The sequence below is a fragment of the Anarrhichthys ocellatus genome, unplaced genomic scaffold (assembly GCF_004355925.1).
Source record: "Anarrhichthys ocellatus isolate YVR2014 unplaced genomic scaffold, GSC_Weel_1.0 scaffold44, whole genome shotgun sequence".
Classification (NCBI taxonomy): Eukaryota; Metazoa; Chordata; class Actinopteri; order Perciformes; family Anarhichadidae; genus Anarrhichthys; species Anarrhichthys ocellatus.
Genome location: NW_022280074.1, coordinates 644,965 through 662,464, shown reverse-complemented (window position 1 = coordinate 662,464; position 17,500 = coordinate 644,965). Strand labels below are relative to the sequence as shown.

General features: G+C 42.7%; 1 protein-coding gene across 2 annotated transcripts in view; it reads right to left on the bottom strand.

Moving 5' to 3' along the window:
* Nucleotides 1-6,321: 6,321 nt before the first annotated feature.
* The window catches only part of nphp4 (nephronophthisis 4), a 175,802-nt gene continuing 164,623 nt past the window's right edge, over nucleotides 6,322-17,500 (bottom strand). For both annotated transcript variants that reach the window (XM_031868798.1, XM_031868799.1), the window contains 2 exons: nucleotides 17,215-17,358; nucleotides 6,322-13,876 (listed from right to left, as the gene is read on the bottom strand). In XM_031868798.1, the coding sequence (XP_031724658.1) occupies nucleotides 13,736-13,876; nucleotides 17,215-17,358 (285 nt within the window). In that variant the 3' untranslated portion in view covers nucleotides 6,322-13,735. The remainder of the gene's footprint in view (nucleotides 13,877-17,214; nucleotides 17,359-17,500) is intronic.

The following is a 17,500-nucleotide window of genomic DNA, read 5'->3' as shown; positions in this document are numbered from 1 at the left end:
ATGTAAGACAAGCGGTTGAGAAGTTGTGTATTGATATTAAGCCATGCCCCTAAGAAGTTTACTGGTCCATATCTTGTAAACGCTAAGAACTATCAAAAAGCTTTTGATGATCTAGATCCAATGATTATCCACAGCAACTTTGGTAGCAATCGGACCTAGCATGTAGGAGGAGCTTGCAAAAATGGGTTTTTCACTAAATTCAATATGGCGGAAAATCTAAGTAGGCGGAGCTTAGGGGTCTGAGAGGCTTTTTTGTAGATCTAGCGGAGTTGGACGTGTGAGTCGAATTTCAAGTAAATCGGACATACTGGCCGAGGGGCGTCGCCAGTCCGATTTATTGGGGGTGCTAGAGAGCCATTTATTTACACAGAAAGATGCATCCCTTTTCATACTCTAAGTTCCACCAGACCTGACAAGTCCCCAAAATTTGGTGAGTTTTGGGGTATGGCAAATACTCCAACCATGCGCCCAAAGTGGAAAAATAAGAATCACAAAAAAGAATAATAATACCCCTTACAATATCAATAGGGCCTTCTCAGGCCCGACGTTGTCGGTTGCTCGGGCCCTAAAAATCAATGTGTCTGTCTCTTTAGATTAATATATACAGTATAAGTACAATTTTATGACATTTTGGTGACTTTAAAGCACTGGTATTTGTTTTAATTGTGATTTGAACAGAACTGAAGCTGATTGATAACACAATTCATGTTACAAATAAAAGATGTTCCAAATGGTATTTCAGGTGCTGGTTAACAACGGGAGTTGGTTTTTTTAATAAATAATGATATTCTGCAGGACATAAATATAACACTGTCATCGCTGACAGGCTTATGATTATTTATCACCTGGAACTTGAATTTCTCCAGATGTTTCTCCTCATTGACTTGACTGATAACGAGATGATCCGTAACATCTTTCTCGACATCTTTCTCACAACCTTCTCACTGTGAGCTGAGCTGATGAAACTCACTGTAACAACTATAATATATGCATTTCCTGAAGATAAAGTGTGTGATTGCTGCAACTGCTGCTGTTGCTTCTGGTGATTGATATGCACAATAATCACAGTTCAGTAAATTCTCAAAACACTTTCATAAAAACGGTGCAGGTTTTAATGACTCATCTAATTTGTCCGCATGATTGGAGGTTGCAGCTACTAGAACAAAAGGTACATTTTACATTACATTACAGTCATTTAGCAGACGCTTTTATCCAAAGCGACTTACAATAAGTGTATTCAACATCCGTTTTCGAGAGAACTAGTCACCAGAAGTAATAAGTGCATGTCCTTTCCTCAAACAAGCATCTAAGAGCATAAACCAGAGCCAATGTACAGTGCAGAAACAAACGAATGCAATAAGTGCCACAAACTAATATAAAAACAATAAGTGCAATAAGCTAGTATAAATACAATAGATGCTAAATAAGTGCTAAGCGGAAGGGTAGGCCTTCTTGAAGAGGTGAGTTTTCAGCCTGCGCTGAAAGATGGGCAGCGACTCTGCCGTCCTGACGTCAGTGGGGAGTTCATTCCACCACTGTGGGGCCAGGACAGAAAACAGCCGCGACCGGGGCGATCGGCCGCAGGGACCTCTGAGCGACGGGGCAACCAGTCGCCCCGAGGTAGCAGAGCGAAGTGGTCGGGCCGGGGTGTAGGGCTTGACCATGGCCTGGAGATAGGAAGGAGCTGTTCCTTTCACTGCCCTGTAGGCTAGCAACAGAGTCTTAAACTGGATGCGGGCTCTTACAGGTAGCCAGTGTAGAGAACGGAGAAGGCAAGTTGTGTGGGAGAACTTGGGGCGATTGAACACCAGGCGAGCTGCAGCTTTCTGGACAAACTCCAGAGGTCTGATGGCCGACGCCGGGGCTCCGGCAAGTAGTGAGTTGCAGTCCAGGCGGGAGATGACAAGAGCCTTGTGGAACCCCCGTAGTCAGCATGCGTGGTTCCGACACAGAGCCCCTCCATGACACCTGGTAGGATCGACCTGTCAGGTAGGATGCAAACAGGGAGAGTGCAGAGCCTGAAACGCCCATCCCCTCGAGGGTGGATAGGAGGATCTGGTGGTTAACAGTGTCAAACGCCGCAGACAGGTCCAGGAGAATCAGGACAGAGGAGAGAGAGTTAGATCTCGCTGCGTGAAGCGACTCCGTCACCGCAAGGAGGGCTGTCTCAGTCGAGTGACCCACTTTGAACCCGGACTGGTGAGGGTCCAAGAGGTTGTTTTGGTGGAGATAGGAGGATAGTTGAGTAAAGACAGCACATTCAAGTGTTTTGGAAAGAAAGGGTAGAAGAGACACCGGTCTGAAGTTCTTGACATCAGAGGGGTCAAGTGATGGTTTCTTCAGAAGGGGGGTGACTCTAGCAGTCTTGAAAGCCGTGGGAAAGCATCCTGAAACAAGAGATGTCTTCATGAGGTGGGTGAGAAAAGGAAGGAGTTCAGTCACAATAGACTGAAGAAGAGGGGAGGGGATCGGGTCAAGGGAGCATGTGGTGGGGCGGTTAGATGTAACAAGGTTGAGGACCTCGTTAGGGGAGAGGGGAGCAAGATAGGGTAAGATGGGGCATGGAGAGGGGAGGGAGAGCTGTGGGGGAAGAGCTGGAGATGGTAGAGAGGGAGAGGGTGGACAGGGAGAGAGTGGACAGGGGGGCTGAGAGAAGGAGGATCTGATATTGTTTACCTTCTTGTCAAAGAAGTTGGCGAAATCGTCATGGAGAAGGGAGGAAGTAGGAGGAGGGGGTGGGGGTTGGAGGAGTGAAGAGAAAGTTTCGAAGAGTTTTTTAGGATTGGAAGCAGAGGTTAGGATTTTGGAGCGAAAGAAAGCAGCTTTAGCAGTAGAGTGGTGGAAAAAGTGGAAAGAAGAGCTTGGAAGTTAAGAAGGTCCCCCGGGAGTTTGCCTTTTCTCCATTTACGCTCAGCCTCTCTTAGGCTCCGTCTGTCATTACGCACTGAGTCCGACAGCCATGGGGCAGGTGGGGTTGGCCGTGCAGGCCTGAAGGTGGAGGGACAGAGGTTGTCCAAAGAAGAGGAAAGGGTGGAGAGGAGAAGATCAGTAGCAATATCAGGGGATAGGAGAGAGAAGGCTTCAGGGTCAGGGAGAGCAGAGGTAACAGAAGATGAAAGATCAGCCGGGGAGAGGGAGCGGAGATGACTACGGGTAGAAACCATGTGGGTAGATTATTAAAGATAAATTTAAAGATAAAGTATGTGTATTATGAACTTATACAGAAACAAATGTACCAATGTTCCATTGTGCGGTTGTATAAATAAGAAAAGAAAAATAATTTTGTCGAACAGACTGCAATGATGGCAACATTCACAAAATTGTTTCCAATCCAATGTAGCATTGGACACTTCCAGCCTGTTAATTGCATCAAGCCACGCCTTCAAAATATCTTAATTTGGGGCCTTTTCCAAACAAGTATTGACATATGTGATTGTTTGCGATTAAATCAGCATATATATTTCTGCCATAAAAGTCTCCATTCCATCCTCTTGCCACCCCTTGAATAGCTTCGCTTTACGTAGGTTTGTTGTTGAATAGCACTGGGTACTGGCTAACGGCACTTTTTCCAGCTATAACGGAACAAAACATGTGATTGGTCGACCCTTCACTGCGTCAGCGGAGCACTGAAAAAAAGCTGAGACCAGCTAAACCTTGATCAAGTGCTTCTTACATACACTCTATTGTTACAACATCAATGTGAATAAGTAATTAGTCGCCTTAACTTTCTGGCTGTTATTCAGACATAGACCTCTCTGGCTGCAGGTCATCCATCGGTCACACACACACACACGACCACACATCGCTCCTGATGTGCTGTTACCCTCCGACCCCGGCCTCATCTTTTATGAGCACTTATGTATTAGTATGATATAATTCTGTGTTGGATAAGTAGGGGTATATAGTGCAAGTTGTCTTTATAATTGCTTCTTTAAGCATTCTGGGATCAGAGCCACGCACTTTATCACGATGAGAGTGCACTGACTGGAAGGATCAAAATTGGCATTGCACCCATTAAGTACTTTTGTTTTTATCATGACCTCCAGTAAAGCTGCTTTACATTTCTAATCAATAAAGACCTACACGACTGAATGAGTTTGGATGTTTAGTATAATAGAACATTCTATGCACTTTATTGAAGTACATCTTTCCTTTTTTTTGGCATCTATGAATATATGAGTTTGGGTTCTATATCGCTAACATTAATTCAACCGTCGGGCAATTGAGCACACAATGACATGTGAGAGAGGATCCATTTCACGCTGATAATCAGTGCAAATGTACTCATGCATGTTAATGCTCAAAATAAATGCTGTCATTTGGTTGCTCTGAGAACTGTGAGGGCAGGTGTAGATGAATTAGCTAATTAAATGGCAGGTGCTTTAGCTAGCAGAAGATTTATATTAAGTAGAACTTCACAAAGCTAGTTGATAGTGATTCCTGCCATGTCTAAATCAAAGAGTTGGTGTGTAAGTTAACACCTTCAACTCTCTGAAGCAGGTGTCTCACCATATGCCCCATTAATTACACAAAAATCTTTAATGACTTAACACCACTCGCTACTGAGCTGTATGGCAATATGCCCTCTATCCCTCTTCTCTGGCCTTGATGTTATTTATAGCACACATTACAGCATAAATAGCCGAGGAGAGACGAGAGTGTTTGGTAGACAGTAAAGCAGGGAAGTGAATTTTCATGTTCAGGGAGGCCCAGGGAGGGTATGAGATAGAGCAAATCCAATTGTTTTAAAATTATTCCCATGTAGAACAGAATCAGAGGCAGGCCAAGAAAAACCAAATAGTCAGATTGGATTATTTTCTCCATCGCTAAGTAGTGTACGAGTAGCCAGGACATTAAAATCACTTCAATTCAAGGGCCGGATATTAGGCATGAGGCCTGATTACTGACCGTGCAATCATTGCCAGACTCCCTCGGAGAGCAAACATGTCGTCTGTTCACTCTGGAGGCAGTCCGAGTCGAGCAGGTACATGCCGTGTACAAGAGCTTCTGCTGTTCCCTGCGAGGAGGACTTTCAGCACCACGGACAGCGCCGCTGCAGGGAAGTAGCTGAACCAGAATGGAAACATGAGTCCTGCACACACAAAACAATCATGTCTTACTTATTCTAAAAGCCTGGGCGGCCACTTTTACGTTAGGACGGTGGGTGGCAGGAAAGGAAATGCTGAAGTGCCCACAAGCAAATGACTTGAAGGCATGGATAGCCTACATAAACTCTCTGTTGTATGCTAGTTTTTGGCAGCATAGCAAGCTTGATAAGTGTTCAACTTCTGCTTTATGGAGGTGAAAAAAAACGAGTGGGAAATAAAAATACTGTATATATAAGAAAAAAATATTGGTCGCTTATCTACTTCCTCTCAACATATCATACTACATTCCATCCTGAATGAATATCCATGTAAACATAACTTCTATTTAATCAGATATTGAAAAACACAATAAAGGATCCCTTCAATAGATGACTTACTGTATCATCTTTGTATTAAAGTTCTACAACAGCAGAATCTCCCCTCAGACTCTTTAAAGTGTCAGGCGGCCCAGGCATTGACTTCAGCTCAAAGGCACAGCTCAGACCCAATGCAATGCTAGAGAGACGACGAACATCATTTTTCCATTAAACATTTGATAGAAAAACAATATGAATTACAAACATGGTGTTTGAACGATGTGGGCAATTACAAGCCAGAGAGGATCTAACAGAAAGATGCTATTGATTGCACTGCGGGAATTGTGAGATCCATAGGACTAAATGTCAATATCTCGACCTCCAATACTTTGATTCTGGACATTCTGTTTTAATCTGTTGTGAGTCCGCAAACTATATGGCTATGTAACACTAAATCACTGGCGTACCCATTTCAAACTGGAATTGGATGCGTTTAACTGAGATTTTACATTCATTTGAAAACTAAATTAGCATTTAAACAATGCAACATCAAAAGTCTCCACCACATGAGCCTGTTAGTGCGTTTCTGTGGAATTTAAATACATCTCCGACCGATTCTGCAATATATATGTAATCAGACTGCAACATATCATGTGACACGAGTGTAAATGTATGTAAGCGTGTCTTATCTTGTGTAACTGCAGCACAGCAAAGTGATAGCCCATAAAACGACATTAGGCCATGCTAATAGTCAGTGAGTCTTTTGTGTTAATGTGGGGTCGCCTGCTGTTTTATGAACTGTGAGCTTGTCCAGACACATCGGATCATTTTCTGTCTGGAGGCTGGATGAACCACAGCTGACTCCGAGCTCCGGAGGCCGACTGGGGGGGGGGGGGCCGTGGGTGGTGATGCTTGGCCCTCTGCCCAGAGCCAGAACATGGAGTCTCTGTGGGCTCAAGGCACAGAGACCTGGCTGACCCCAAGGAACATGGAGTACTATCAAAGTCTACGGTGCCAAAAGGATCAAATACTGACTTTCATCTTAATTTAGGAAGGCAAAGTGCAAATCGAATGTGAGAGGCACTTGATGGCGCGAGAGACGTGGACGTAAGATGCTGCTGAGGTCACAGAGGGGTCTGGAGTTTGAAGGAAATGGCAGCTTGTCCACAGGCGGGAGGAAAAGCTGAACACAAATGGAGAAGAACAGCTGATGACAACACAGTCAGCAATGCTAAAATAATTCACATTAGACTACAGCCTGTAAAATCCACAAGGCATGCTTTACTTTGTCCTGTAGCGTGCAGATTTCATCACCGGTTCAATGATGTGAACTTCGTTCTGACTAGTCCTGAAAACTGTCACGCAATACTCAAAACATTTATAAAATTCATGAAATAAAAACAGACTTAAAACCTGAGAGCTAACCAAAAGTCCTTCAACATGCCCCGAGAAACACTTAAATTTAACGCAAACTTACTTGCAGTCATTGTCACGAGGTCTGCTTTTGTTTCCACTGTTGTCCGTCCGCTTTGGGGACAAGTTTCATGTGAATGAATTTGGCCGCTGCTCAGCAGGTGATACTAAATGCAAGTTTCGGGTAATGTTTCGTAGGTTGCTGGCAGTGCTGCTGATTGTGATTGGTCAAGCAGATGTATCACATCAAGATCAACTAACCCACAACGAACAGTAACAATCATTTTTACTTACAATGTATTTTTACTGGGATAACCAATACGTTAACAAAGTGCCACTTCTTCCATTGCTGTTTATCCCACAAGTCCTTATTTCATTTGTCGACTTAACAGCGCAGAAAAAATACATATAGATTCTGTTTTTTTGTCTTTTTAATGGCATGTATCCAAAATAACCCATTGTGTAAAATACATAGGACAGGGGAGACAACAGTAGTACCAGGGTTCTATAGGACGCTCTAGGTCGGGGCTGTTATGTTCCTGCTGTAAAAAGGCTATCAACCAAGCCATTAAATCTTTAGTGTGACATTTCTGCACCTCATTTACAGATTATTCCATGTTGAACAAGAATAATATTTGGAATTCTAGACTAAGGCAGCACTAATCAGTTTTTTTTCAATAATTTCTTTTGGGGGGGAAAACGTGGGGGCGGAATTCAACTTTGCTTCTGGAAAACTAAGTTGATGAAAGCATTGAAATTGAACCAAAACAGCAGAGTTTGGGGCCGTAAAAGCAAACCAATGAACCTGAAGATGCTGAAACACTCCATAAAGCAAGGGAGACCTGCTCAGTTAGGTCATAATTATCTGTGGCACACAATCATTTGAGTCATTGTTTGTCTAACTAAAGTGATTAGTACAGCTTTGTATTGTTTGTAAAATGTAATGTGTACAACACAGCAATCAGACCAGCGAACAGGCATGTTGACAGGTGACTGTTATTGACAGATGAACCTCCTGCCGGACTGCATCTGCAATAAAGATGGAAAATCACCAGGGGGCCGAATTTCTTGCATTAAGGAGTCCTTGCTGACTGAAATTGGGAATCATGTAAAGTGCGAGCTTTCCATTCTGGGTTGGATTTTATGGAAAAGGTTCTGAACTGCCTCCACTCTGCTGTAAGAAATTACCTGAGCTCTGACCCCTCGCTTGATAAGGTGGGCACACAGGCGAGGGCCCAATTTATCTCCCAGGGACCTCATGAATATTTACAATTTTTCTAATGCGGTGCACTTAGGTCAATAGGACCGCACTTTTTAATCAACATTGAAGCTATAGGTTAATACCAGAAATTTATTTCTTTGTCGAGCAGCATAATCTGATTAGAATATGATGAACGTTACGGCCATAGTTGATCACAACGAATCTGAATTTCTGACACATGATGCTTTTAAATGCATCGTGTACATGTGAAAGGACGAGGCCAAGGCGGGAGGCAGCTCTGTAGTTTCTCTGATGAACATCTCAGCCTCACTAAGTGGCTGCTCGCTCTCCAATAGGTCTGAATCTGTGAAGTCAATGAAAGATAAAAAAAAAAATAAAGAGTAGAGCTCTTGGCTTTGAACACAGCGCTTTTCCATTGTGTTGCTTTACCTAATTATGCCAGGCCATTCTGCTGACAGACGGAAAGTGCACCGTGACGCCCAACCAGGACTCCATATTTCATTTCCCTTCTCTCCTTTATAACCGTTAGTATATTAAACCAGAAATCCGGTGGCTGATTTTCAAAGAGACTTGATTAAACCCACGAAATGGGACATGATTCCTCATTTAAAATTCATAACAGGCTAACACTTAAGTAATTTGAATCCCCCTCTGCCATTAGAGCAGTTGGTATCTGCAGCAGATTGAATAATTTCACCTTAACAGCATCGATCCATTTCATTTTCAATTTGAAAGCAAGCAAACTCAGTGGTAGCACCGTTGTGTTCCGAGTGACTTTTCTCTCAAATGTATGCCAATAGAAACACTGGCCTCCAGAACGAACCGCTGCTTGTAATTAAATTAATTTGACCTTCCAGTTTTCTCCAATTGAAAAAGGGCTGTAAATGAGTAATGAAGATGCTTTTGTGCATATTAATTCCCCATTAGTGTATAAACCTCTTTTTCACTAACCCTTTCTTGGCAGATGTAGTGTTTCCCGATGAAAAGGGGACATTGTGCTGTAGCTCACGGTGACTAAACCTGCTTGGCATCAGCATTTTTTAAATTCATTTTTTATTTGGAGACGGGATCAAATCCTTCGTCAGGTGCTTAAATTTGACCACACGCTGCTCCACCATGCCTAGAAAAATAAAAATGATGGAATAGTTGGATGACGAGGAGAAGCTAGACCTCGAATTGATTAATACGGTTGCTGCTGTTGTAACAGATATGAGGTACTTGTCTCCGCAAACCATCTCTGTGCAAGCTTTTCTGCAGGAGCATAAATTAGGCTTTCAGTCCACCGCGGATCAGAACACAGTTGGGGGTTCCTGTAGTGATGCTGTGCTGCCAGACAGCAATAAATAAGGTGATATGTGCACAGGGGATCGTCACAGCACCAGTAAATATACAATCACCAGCGCACTAACTGCTGTAAATCTGGTAATGCTGAGCGATCAACTTCTGCACACAGCAGTAGTTTTAGTCGACTAGTCAAATAGTTTGTGAAACCGCTCTGACAGCAAAGTTATTTTAGCGACAAATCCATACGCTCAACATTATTTTAGATTTGCAGTAATCATTACTGTGTTTGACCTCTGCAGCCTTTTTATTAATAATTCTCTTAACAGCAAATCATCAAAGACACACCTCCTCCCTGAGGCTTTTAAGATCATACTTACTGACCTCAGGCCTGGAATTAGTCAAAGCAGCACGTGCACATATCATCTTCCTCTTCTTCTACAATGTATCCCTTCCTGCTTGATTCTTGATTCAAAAACAAACATGGCACCTTTTGGTAATACATGTGAAAAAAACAAAGAGAACTCTCATGCACCATCGAATATTTCCGATCATGACCAAAACATTAATTCCTTCAATGCAGCAAACATGATGAAATGTTGGTGTCAAGCAGCGAGGAATCCTCTCATCTGGATCAGACCTCTCACTTAATATTGGTGGCTGTTATCAAAAAGGAATATGTTAAGACTGTCAGTGTTACCTTTGATCCAAGCCTCTCATTTAACAAGCCACAGAAAGCAATATCCCTTAGAGCATATTTTTTATCCCAGAAATATTCCCTTTCTACCTTTTCTGATCTTGTAAGACTTACACATGTTACTGCAGTGAACTACACTGTGGTGGTCTCGTCTCCAGGCACATAAAAACACAGCTATTTAAATCTCTGCAGGCAGAATACGCACGCAAGCTAGAAAATACAAACGCAGTCGATTTCACATCATCATCCACATTGTGTTACTGCCCCCCGTCATAAAATCTTTAAGAGGGCACTGGCCCACAATATGTTTTTGGTTTATTATTCTACAAATGTAGTCTAATGACTACAGGGATTGTTGTTGCCCAGTGTCCACAGCAAAGAGCTGGGAATGAAAGTAAAGACTTTTAAGCCGGGGGGGAGGGAATCTATTTATTTGGCACAGCCTTCCAGCTACCTTACCTCCCACCGTACCAGTAGTTGCTCTCCCCTTTCCTCTCCTGACTTGAGTTAATTTACAGTTTCAATTTACGCATTTAGCTGACACTCCTATCCAAAGTAATTAACAGTGAGGGAGCATGTGAAGTTCACAAATTGTTCAAGGACACTTAGACCACGTCACTGACAACGGACATAATTTGTAACTGTTGCCGTTAATGAACCACTGACCCAGTTATAGAACAATCTCCCGCCTGAAGACCACCATAACATTATCTTTGGCATTCATCCTCAGCTGTACAGTGAATTAGCAGCAGTGAGCACTGATGGCTTTAGTGGCTCACATAAGGAGGACACGTATTGTGCATTTAAGATCCATAAATACACAAGGTTTTGTAGGATTCCTGACGCTGCCTGCAGCCTCTGCAGGGATTATTTTTCCTCTGGTGTAAACCCGTGACGATTGCATACAACGACCAACCCACACAGCAGTTAGGGCACTTTTCCACCAACGAAAAGAGCAATTCCTCCCCTTAACGCCGCTGCATTGGGAAGGCGTTGCTGCAGCAGAGGACTCTGGTGGGAAAAAGCACAGCATGGTACCACGGCTCAAAAACAAAGCAGCGAAAATGCTGCATCATCAGGCACAAGCTGTTCGAGCTAATCAAATGCCTGTGAGTGTGCATACCAGGTAGTATTTTTGCAAATTGGCTGCTTAGTTTACCAGCATCTAGGCGTAGGAAAAACTTGTGTTGAAGCATCAGGCCTCAAAGAATGAACATGAAAGACACAAAGACATTTCCTTTGTGCTGGACAGTCCGGGCTGAGGGAAGGTCCTGCAGAGACGGGTAACGAGGTAATTGAATTTCAATCTGTTAAGAGCTCCTTCTCGCTCTGCTTATCTGACCCAGGTCCCCCTCCCCGAGATAAAACCATACAGCTGCTTTAACTTGACTTCTCTTGCTTTGTTCTTCCTGTTTCATTGTTAAAAAATCCACACAAGACTTTTAAATTCCCATTCGTTTGACAGTTTTCAAACCAGTTGTGACATCACTGATTAGGGCGTGGTTTTTTCCTTTTATTTTTAACCCCTTTGCTTTAATCCATATGTGTTCTCAGTTTAATGGTCTGCAGCGTGAGGTGAAATGCAACAAGACACACAGTCTCTCTCCTCTCAGCTGTTCCGAGTGCCGATCCAGGCCAGCGGTGTACGTGAGGAGGAGGGCTGGTTGCTAGGATGCATATTCCTCCAGTTACAAAGCTCTTTGATACCTGCGTCGCTCTATCCTCTCATAGACATGCACCCACTCGCATGGCTCAGGTAAGCCACTTAGACACACACACAAAGACCATACAAACACACACCATGCAGGTAGGCCTGTTCTTTTCTCCACAACAACAGCTACTCTCCAGCATAGTATCAAGGCAGACTCTCCGCTGGGCATCTAGACGGGAGCCGTCTAACCGCACTAACAAGGTGAGCAGACAGCGTGAGCTGTTGTGGCGGATGTCTGCGCTCCCTCAGGAGGAACCGACAACAACCAGACTGGCACCGCTAATAAGGCCTCGGTGCTGCTCGGCCCCACGCTGGGAGAACAACCGTGCAGCTCACACGGAAAGCTGCTGCTCAGACCAGGATGCGGGTATTTAAACTGCACACACAACCCACATGCCTCATCAGCTTACACTGCTGCTGTCAGTGTTATCTTTTCTCCTGTCCGCACCAGCTGTTAAGTGATGCTTCCGTTGCACGCCCAACATTGGAAGAAATCAGGGGCCGAATCCACGGGCCCTACTAAAGTTCACCTGAGGATTTTAGCATACTCTGAATCACTGGCCGCATCTCCGATTTGTTCAGTGATTTAACCAGACAGTTGGAGAAACAGGCAGAGTTAAGATCGTGGACATTGTCACAGATCCATGAAAAATAGCAACATAAAAATGGCCATCCCATCATCTGACCTTAGAAAAGAATCTATAATGCCTAAAGAGGCTGTTGTGCCCTTTTACATCATTTGGCAACCAGTTCTCGGCCAGGTAGAAAGACGGATTGCCTCAGACATTTCATTTGTATATATCATTTATCTTTGAGCATAAGAACCAGAACAGGTTGTACAGGTGAAAAATTACTAAGCGAATAAAGCTTTAATGTGTAAGCTGTTAACATATTAACATATAATAGAGGAGACAACGAGGCTTGTGCTTCAGAGAAGGTAAAGATGAAGTGCATCCGGCTTGGTTGCCATCTTCCTTTTTATTAGCCTTTGCTGCTGTGCTGAGGCTTATTTTGCAGCCTGCATTCTAATGAGACGGAGAGCGAGGAGGGAGGGGGCGCATTGTGTAACTCTGTGTTACATAACACAATGTGCATGGCCTTCTCTCTCTCTCTCTCTCTCTCTGTATCTCAGACAGAGCGAGCAGGAAGGAGAAGACGGAGGGCTTTTAGGGGTGCTGGTGTTAATGAGGGCGATCTGAAGAGGTGTGCGCCTTGTATCTCATTAAGGCACCGTTTCTAATAACGCCGCTGATGAGGAGAAGTTGTTTGGGAGGCAGGGGGACTCGGAGAGCGGACCCCTGGCTTTTCTTAGATTAAAACTCAACCATCAAGTGGCATTCAAGTGGGTTTGCTGGGTAATTAAAGTCGATAAAATGTTATTGCTTTCACCCTCGGCCCACCTGGTTGGTTGGGGATGAACCGGCAGACATTTGCTGGACATTTAGAAAGAGGACAGATCACAGTTAGGATTCAGCCTCCACGCTTATATTGATGCTTTTCTGTTGCTTTGCTGATTACAAAACATAAAACCCTGTTTTTCTTCAGTTACTTCAGCAGATTTTTGTGTCTTTGTTGCACCCTCATTTTCGCTTATGTACATAAAAGTCTAGTGAATGTAGTTTCTTCTTTGCTTCGGTGGATAGTTGAGCAAACAGAAGGTGTGTGTTCAAAGCTTTTTGGAGAAAGCAGCTTTGCCTTCTTGTTTTGCATACAATGCCTCTGATTTTTGAGACTTGTGACCTTCTGTAATTGAAGCTCATTGAGCCAATGCAAACATACTCATTCATTCATTCATTCATTCATTCATTCATACAGTACAGAACACTCCACCTTGTACCCAGGACTGAAAACATGTGATTTAAAAAAACGTTTATTCTCATCTTAAATCTGGTAATACAAAATTACACTAAGTAGAAACTTTACAGCTCATTTGATTTTTCCGAAAATAGACTCAAAACACAGATCAGGCAACATTTCCGGGGAGCAGTTTGTACAAACATCACCAGTTCATGAGTAGTTGACTTTCACACAGAACGTCTCCTCCGTCTTCTCCTCCAGGTTGTTCACGTAGACCAGTATCTCCACCGAGCCGGGACTCTGGCTGGGGGCGAATCGTAGTCCGATGCTGTAACTCTCTCCCCCGCTGATCTGAACACAGTGAACGCAACACAACAAGCAAGCTTCACATTCATCTGAATGCTTTGTGAGGGCAAGTGATTCTTCAGCTGGTAACACTTAACTGATCCGCACGAATGTCGGAGAATCTTCCGACTTCATTTGATTTTGCTGTTTGTTTGTTTTTAACTTCAATTTTGTTTAAATTGATAAAATAGCTAATTCCTTGAATGATTATATCAGAGGTAGGGGAGAAGAAAACAAATAAAAAGAAAGGAGCTTGTTGTTTTTCATATTGTAAATAACAGTCACAGTTATATGACCATGTTGTCTCTCAACACCATTACACTATACAGGTTCCACAGTGCTGCCTATAAAATACACAACAGAGTGGTTTCTACAGATCTCTTTCCAGGTCAGATCACAGAAAGAAATCCCAGTAGTAAGAGTGAGCTTCAAAACATAAGAATGTGTGGTCCCTTAGAGATGAAGAGAAAGCCACAAGCTGAACAATATTTGCCCTAAAATATATAAAAGAAACTGGCCAGAGAAAAACTTGTTTACTCTTCAACAGGTATTCGCTAGCTGCTGGCCAGAGAGCTCCACAAAACAAGAGTCCTCATGAAACATATTCAAAATGATCTTAGAAGACTTTTTTTTGTTTTTTTTTAAACAGGAAAACATCTAATTTAAGAATTACAAGTTGTTCCTTCCTGTTTAATCTGTGGTCCAATTTCAATGTCTGGTCAGCCATGTCCTCTGTCCACTCAAAACTCTTCTACCATTGTTTGCCTCTCAAACAGTATTTAGCTTTCTGAAGCAACAACTCAACAGATTTTAAACTCAATGGCAAAAAAATGACCAACTGCAGCTAAGGCAGCCTGCCTCCACTGCTGTTGGGGATAGCACGGTATGACTTTGCAAAGATATTAAAAGACTGAAGTGCTAAAGTGGCACTGTGTTATTTTATTGCGATGTAATAAATATCCTGTACATGGTGCTAAAGCTTATCCACAGCGTTACGGTGTATCCTCACTGTGGGTTTACACTGGTGGAGTAAATGAGGGTTGTGTGAAACCAGTGAATTATTTCAGGAGGAAACCTCAAATGGATTTATCTAAAACTTTGTTTTGTGTCTGAATTACCGTCTCTTCATCCAAATGTGCAACTTTGATTATTCTTTCCCTAAATAAAGGCACACCATGCCTTATGTTTGGAATGTATTTGTAATCAAGGCTCAAAGGCTCAGTATTTCAATCAGTCCAGAACTGTCTTCTAGTATTTTTCTGTAATAGCCAGCAATGGATGTATGGATCAATTTGGGGGATTTATGACGTAATCTTTCCCAAAAGCATCGCAGTATTGATCTGTGCTCTGCTTTCCCTCCTGACAGCTGGTTTTATCACGGCGAGGTAGATCACAAAAGAGAAAAGTGTCTCCACATTTGCTTAATGCTGCGGGCATAGTCAGTTCTTTATAAGACACCTGGCTCCTCGCTGACTAGACGGAACAAAACAATGGGCTGTTTTTCACTTTCCCCACCTTCTTCTGTCTAATTGATGCAGTGTCTTCTGGACAGCAGCAGCGAGACTCTTAAATACTTGATGTGGAAACAGACTCCCTTTGGGTCTCGTTCATTTATTTGTTAATATAAAATGCTGGTTTTCCATTGCTTTGCCGTTTCATCGCACCTCAGCCAATGGAAGGCAACGATGGCAGTGACTCCGGTACTTCATGTCTGTGTGTGAGTGAATGAGCTATTAGAGACAACATGATGATGATAAGAAATACACAAACGTTCCTTCATATATGTTACAGTATTTTTTTTTTTTTTTACAATCAGCATGTCGATCAAAGCGTTTCCCGGTGTCAGTCTGTAAGGCAGTATATCAATGCGACTCAAAGTCAGTGATGTTGCAGCACAGCCAATTAATCATTTTAGCTGTGAGTGCACCTAAACCGATTTGTGAGGCTGATACCAGGAGGAAGAGTCAGTGCATTACATTGGTGAAATAATTAAATATAAAAATGTCTCCCCCATGTCCACTGTATTGTGTTCTGGCTGCACTACAGCTCCACCATAACTCTGTTGCAGTTCAAATGTCCACGAAACGAGACCTAGAAAGGTGTTTTTCAAGTCCATTTTCTTCCGTTTTACAATTGTAACTACAGGGATCGTGTGTTGGGGCTGCCAAAACACAGTTGACCCACACTCAATACTGTGCCTGAACACATCATGTGTAGACAGAGGACTCAAAGCTTTTTACTGCTGCTCACGCTATACAGGCTGTGTAGACATTGTACAAGAGTCTTTAAGCAGCCTCTTCTTCTGGAGTTACTTTTGTGTCTTTATTATGCAATCAAGCAGAATAAGGTTTGAGAGCAAAACTTTCCACACTGCTATCAAAAAAAAAATGTCATTCCAAGTAAAATAGATTTGTGATTAAAAATGTATCAACACATTTTGTTTGCAAAAGATGTTTCGAGTTGTTTTGCTGATCTCACTCTTTTGTTGAAACAAAGTGCATCATTTAAAATTAAGCTGGAGCCTGGAGCCTGGAGCCTGGTCAGGGAGGGTTTTACTGTGTAACATACGAGACACTTACAAACTGAAAAGTCTGTGGTGTCACTGTGAAGAGAGGAGCAGAGAAATGGAAACTATATAACAGAAGCAACCTAATCATAGTCGCAAAAAACCCTGGGAAGTGTCAAAAAATGATTTTCAGTCAGTGAAAAGCCGAGTCACTGATAACAAATACAGCTTGTTCTGTTGCATGATTGGAATATATAACGTGACATACTCCTAACAGTATAACAAATTGAGTACTAATGAAGAATCCATACTTATTATCACGAACGGATTTGAATTGTAAAGCCTGTAGCACAATTTATTAATTTACAAGGTTTCCAATATTATCACCACTGGTATGAGCTTTAGTGACATCAGTGACTGACTAGTGACGATGGTAAAGGAAGCCTCAATTTCAAACTTAAATCAGAATGGATGGAGTAGTTCCTATTTTGAGTAGAAAAAGAACCTTGCTGACTTCAACAGCAGCTATCACCTCTGCAGTGTTTAAATGTCTTTAATCAAATTAGGTTTTCGTTGTTATTTCTATTATTTAATTCTCAACAGGATATTTAAATAAGCTGATCAAAAGGGGTTCCTATCATTGGTGAGTAGGATTCTCCATTACAGCTCAAACTAATTATTTACAGGGCATTAACAACACAAGGTACCATGTATAACTACTTGTACTGATGCGAGCCTTGCTCTCCCTCAACAATAAAGACAAAGGTCTAGGTGTTAATTGAAGAAAGTATTGATGTAGCTCTTTTTGAGAGGAAGAAGACTGCATCACTTATTGCACCTGGAATTTCTCCTCTTTGAACTGGAGCAGGTCTGGATGGTCAGACCGGAGCAGAAAGGAGCGGCTGCTGGTGTATGGGTTGGTGTAAGTGATTTTCCTGGAGCTTCCACGGCCACCACCGACTGGGACACACACTTCAAATGCCTGCACGCGCACACACACACACAAACACAGACAATTAGTGCCATAACTGATTTGTCACTTAATGTAGATTAGATGACTGTTTACACTAATGAATTACACACACACACACACACACACACACACACACACACACACACACACA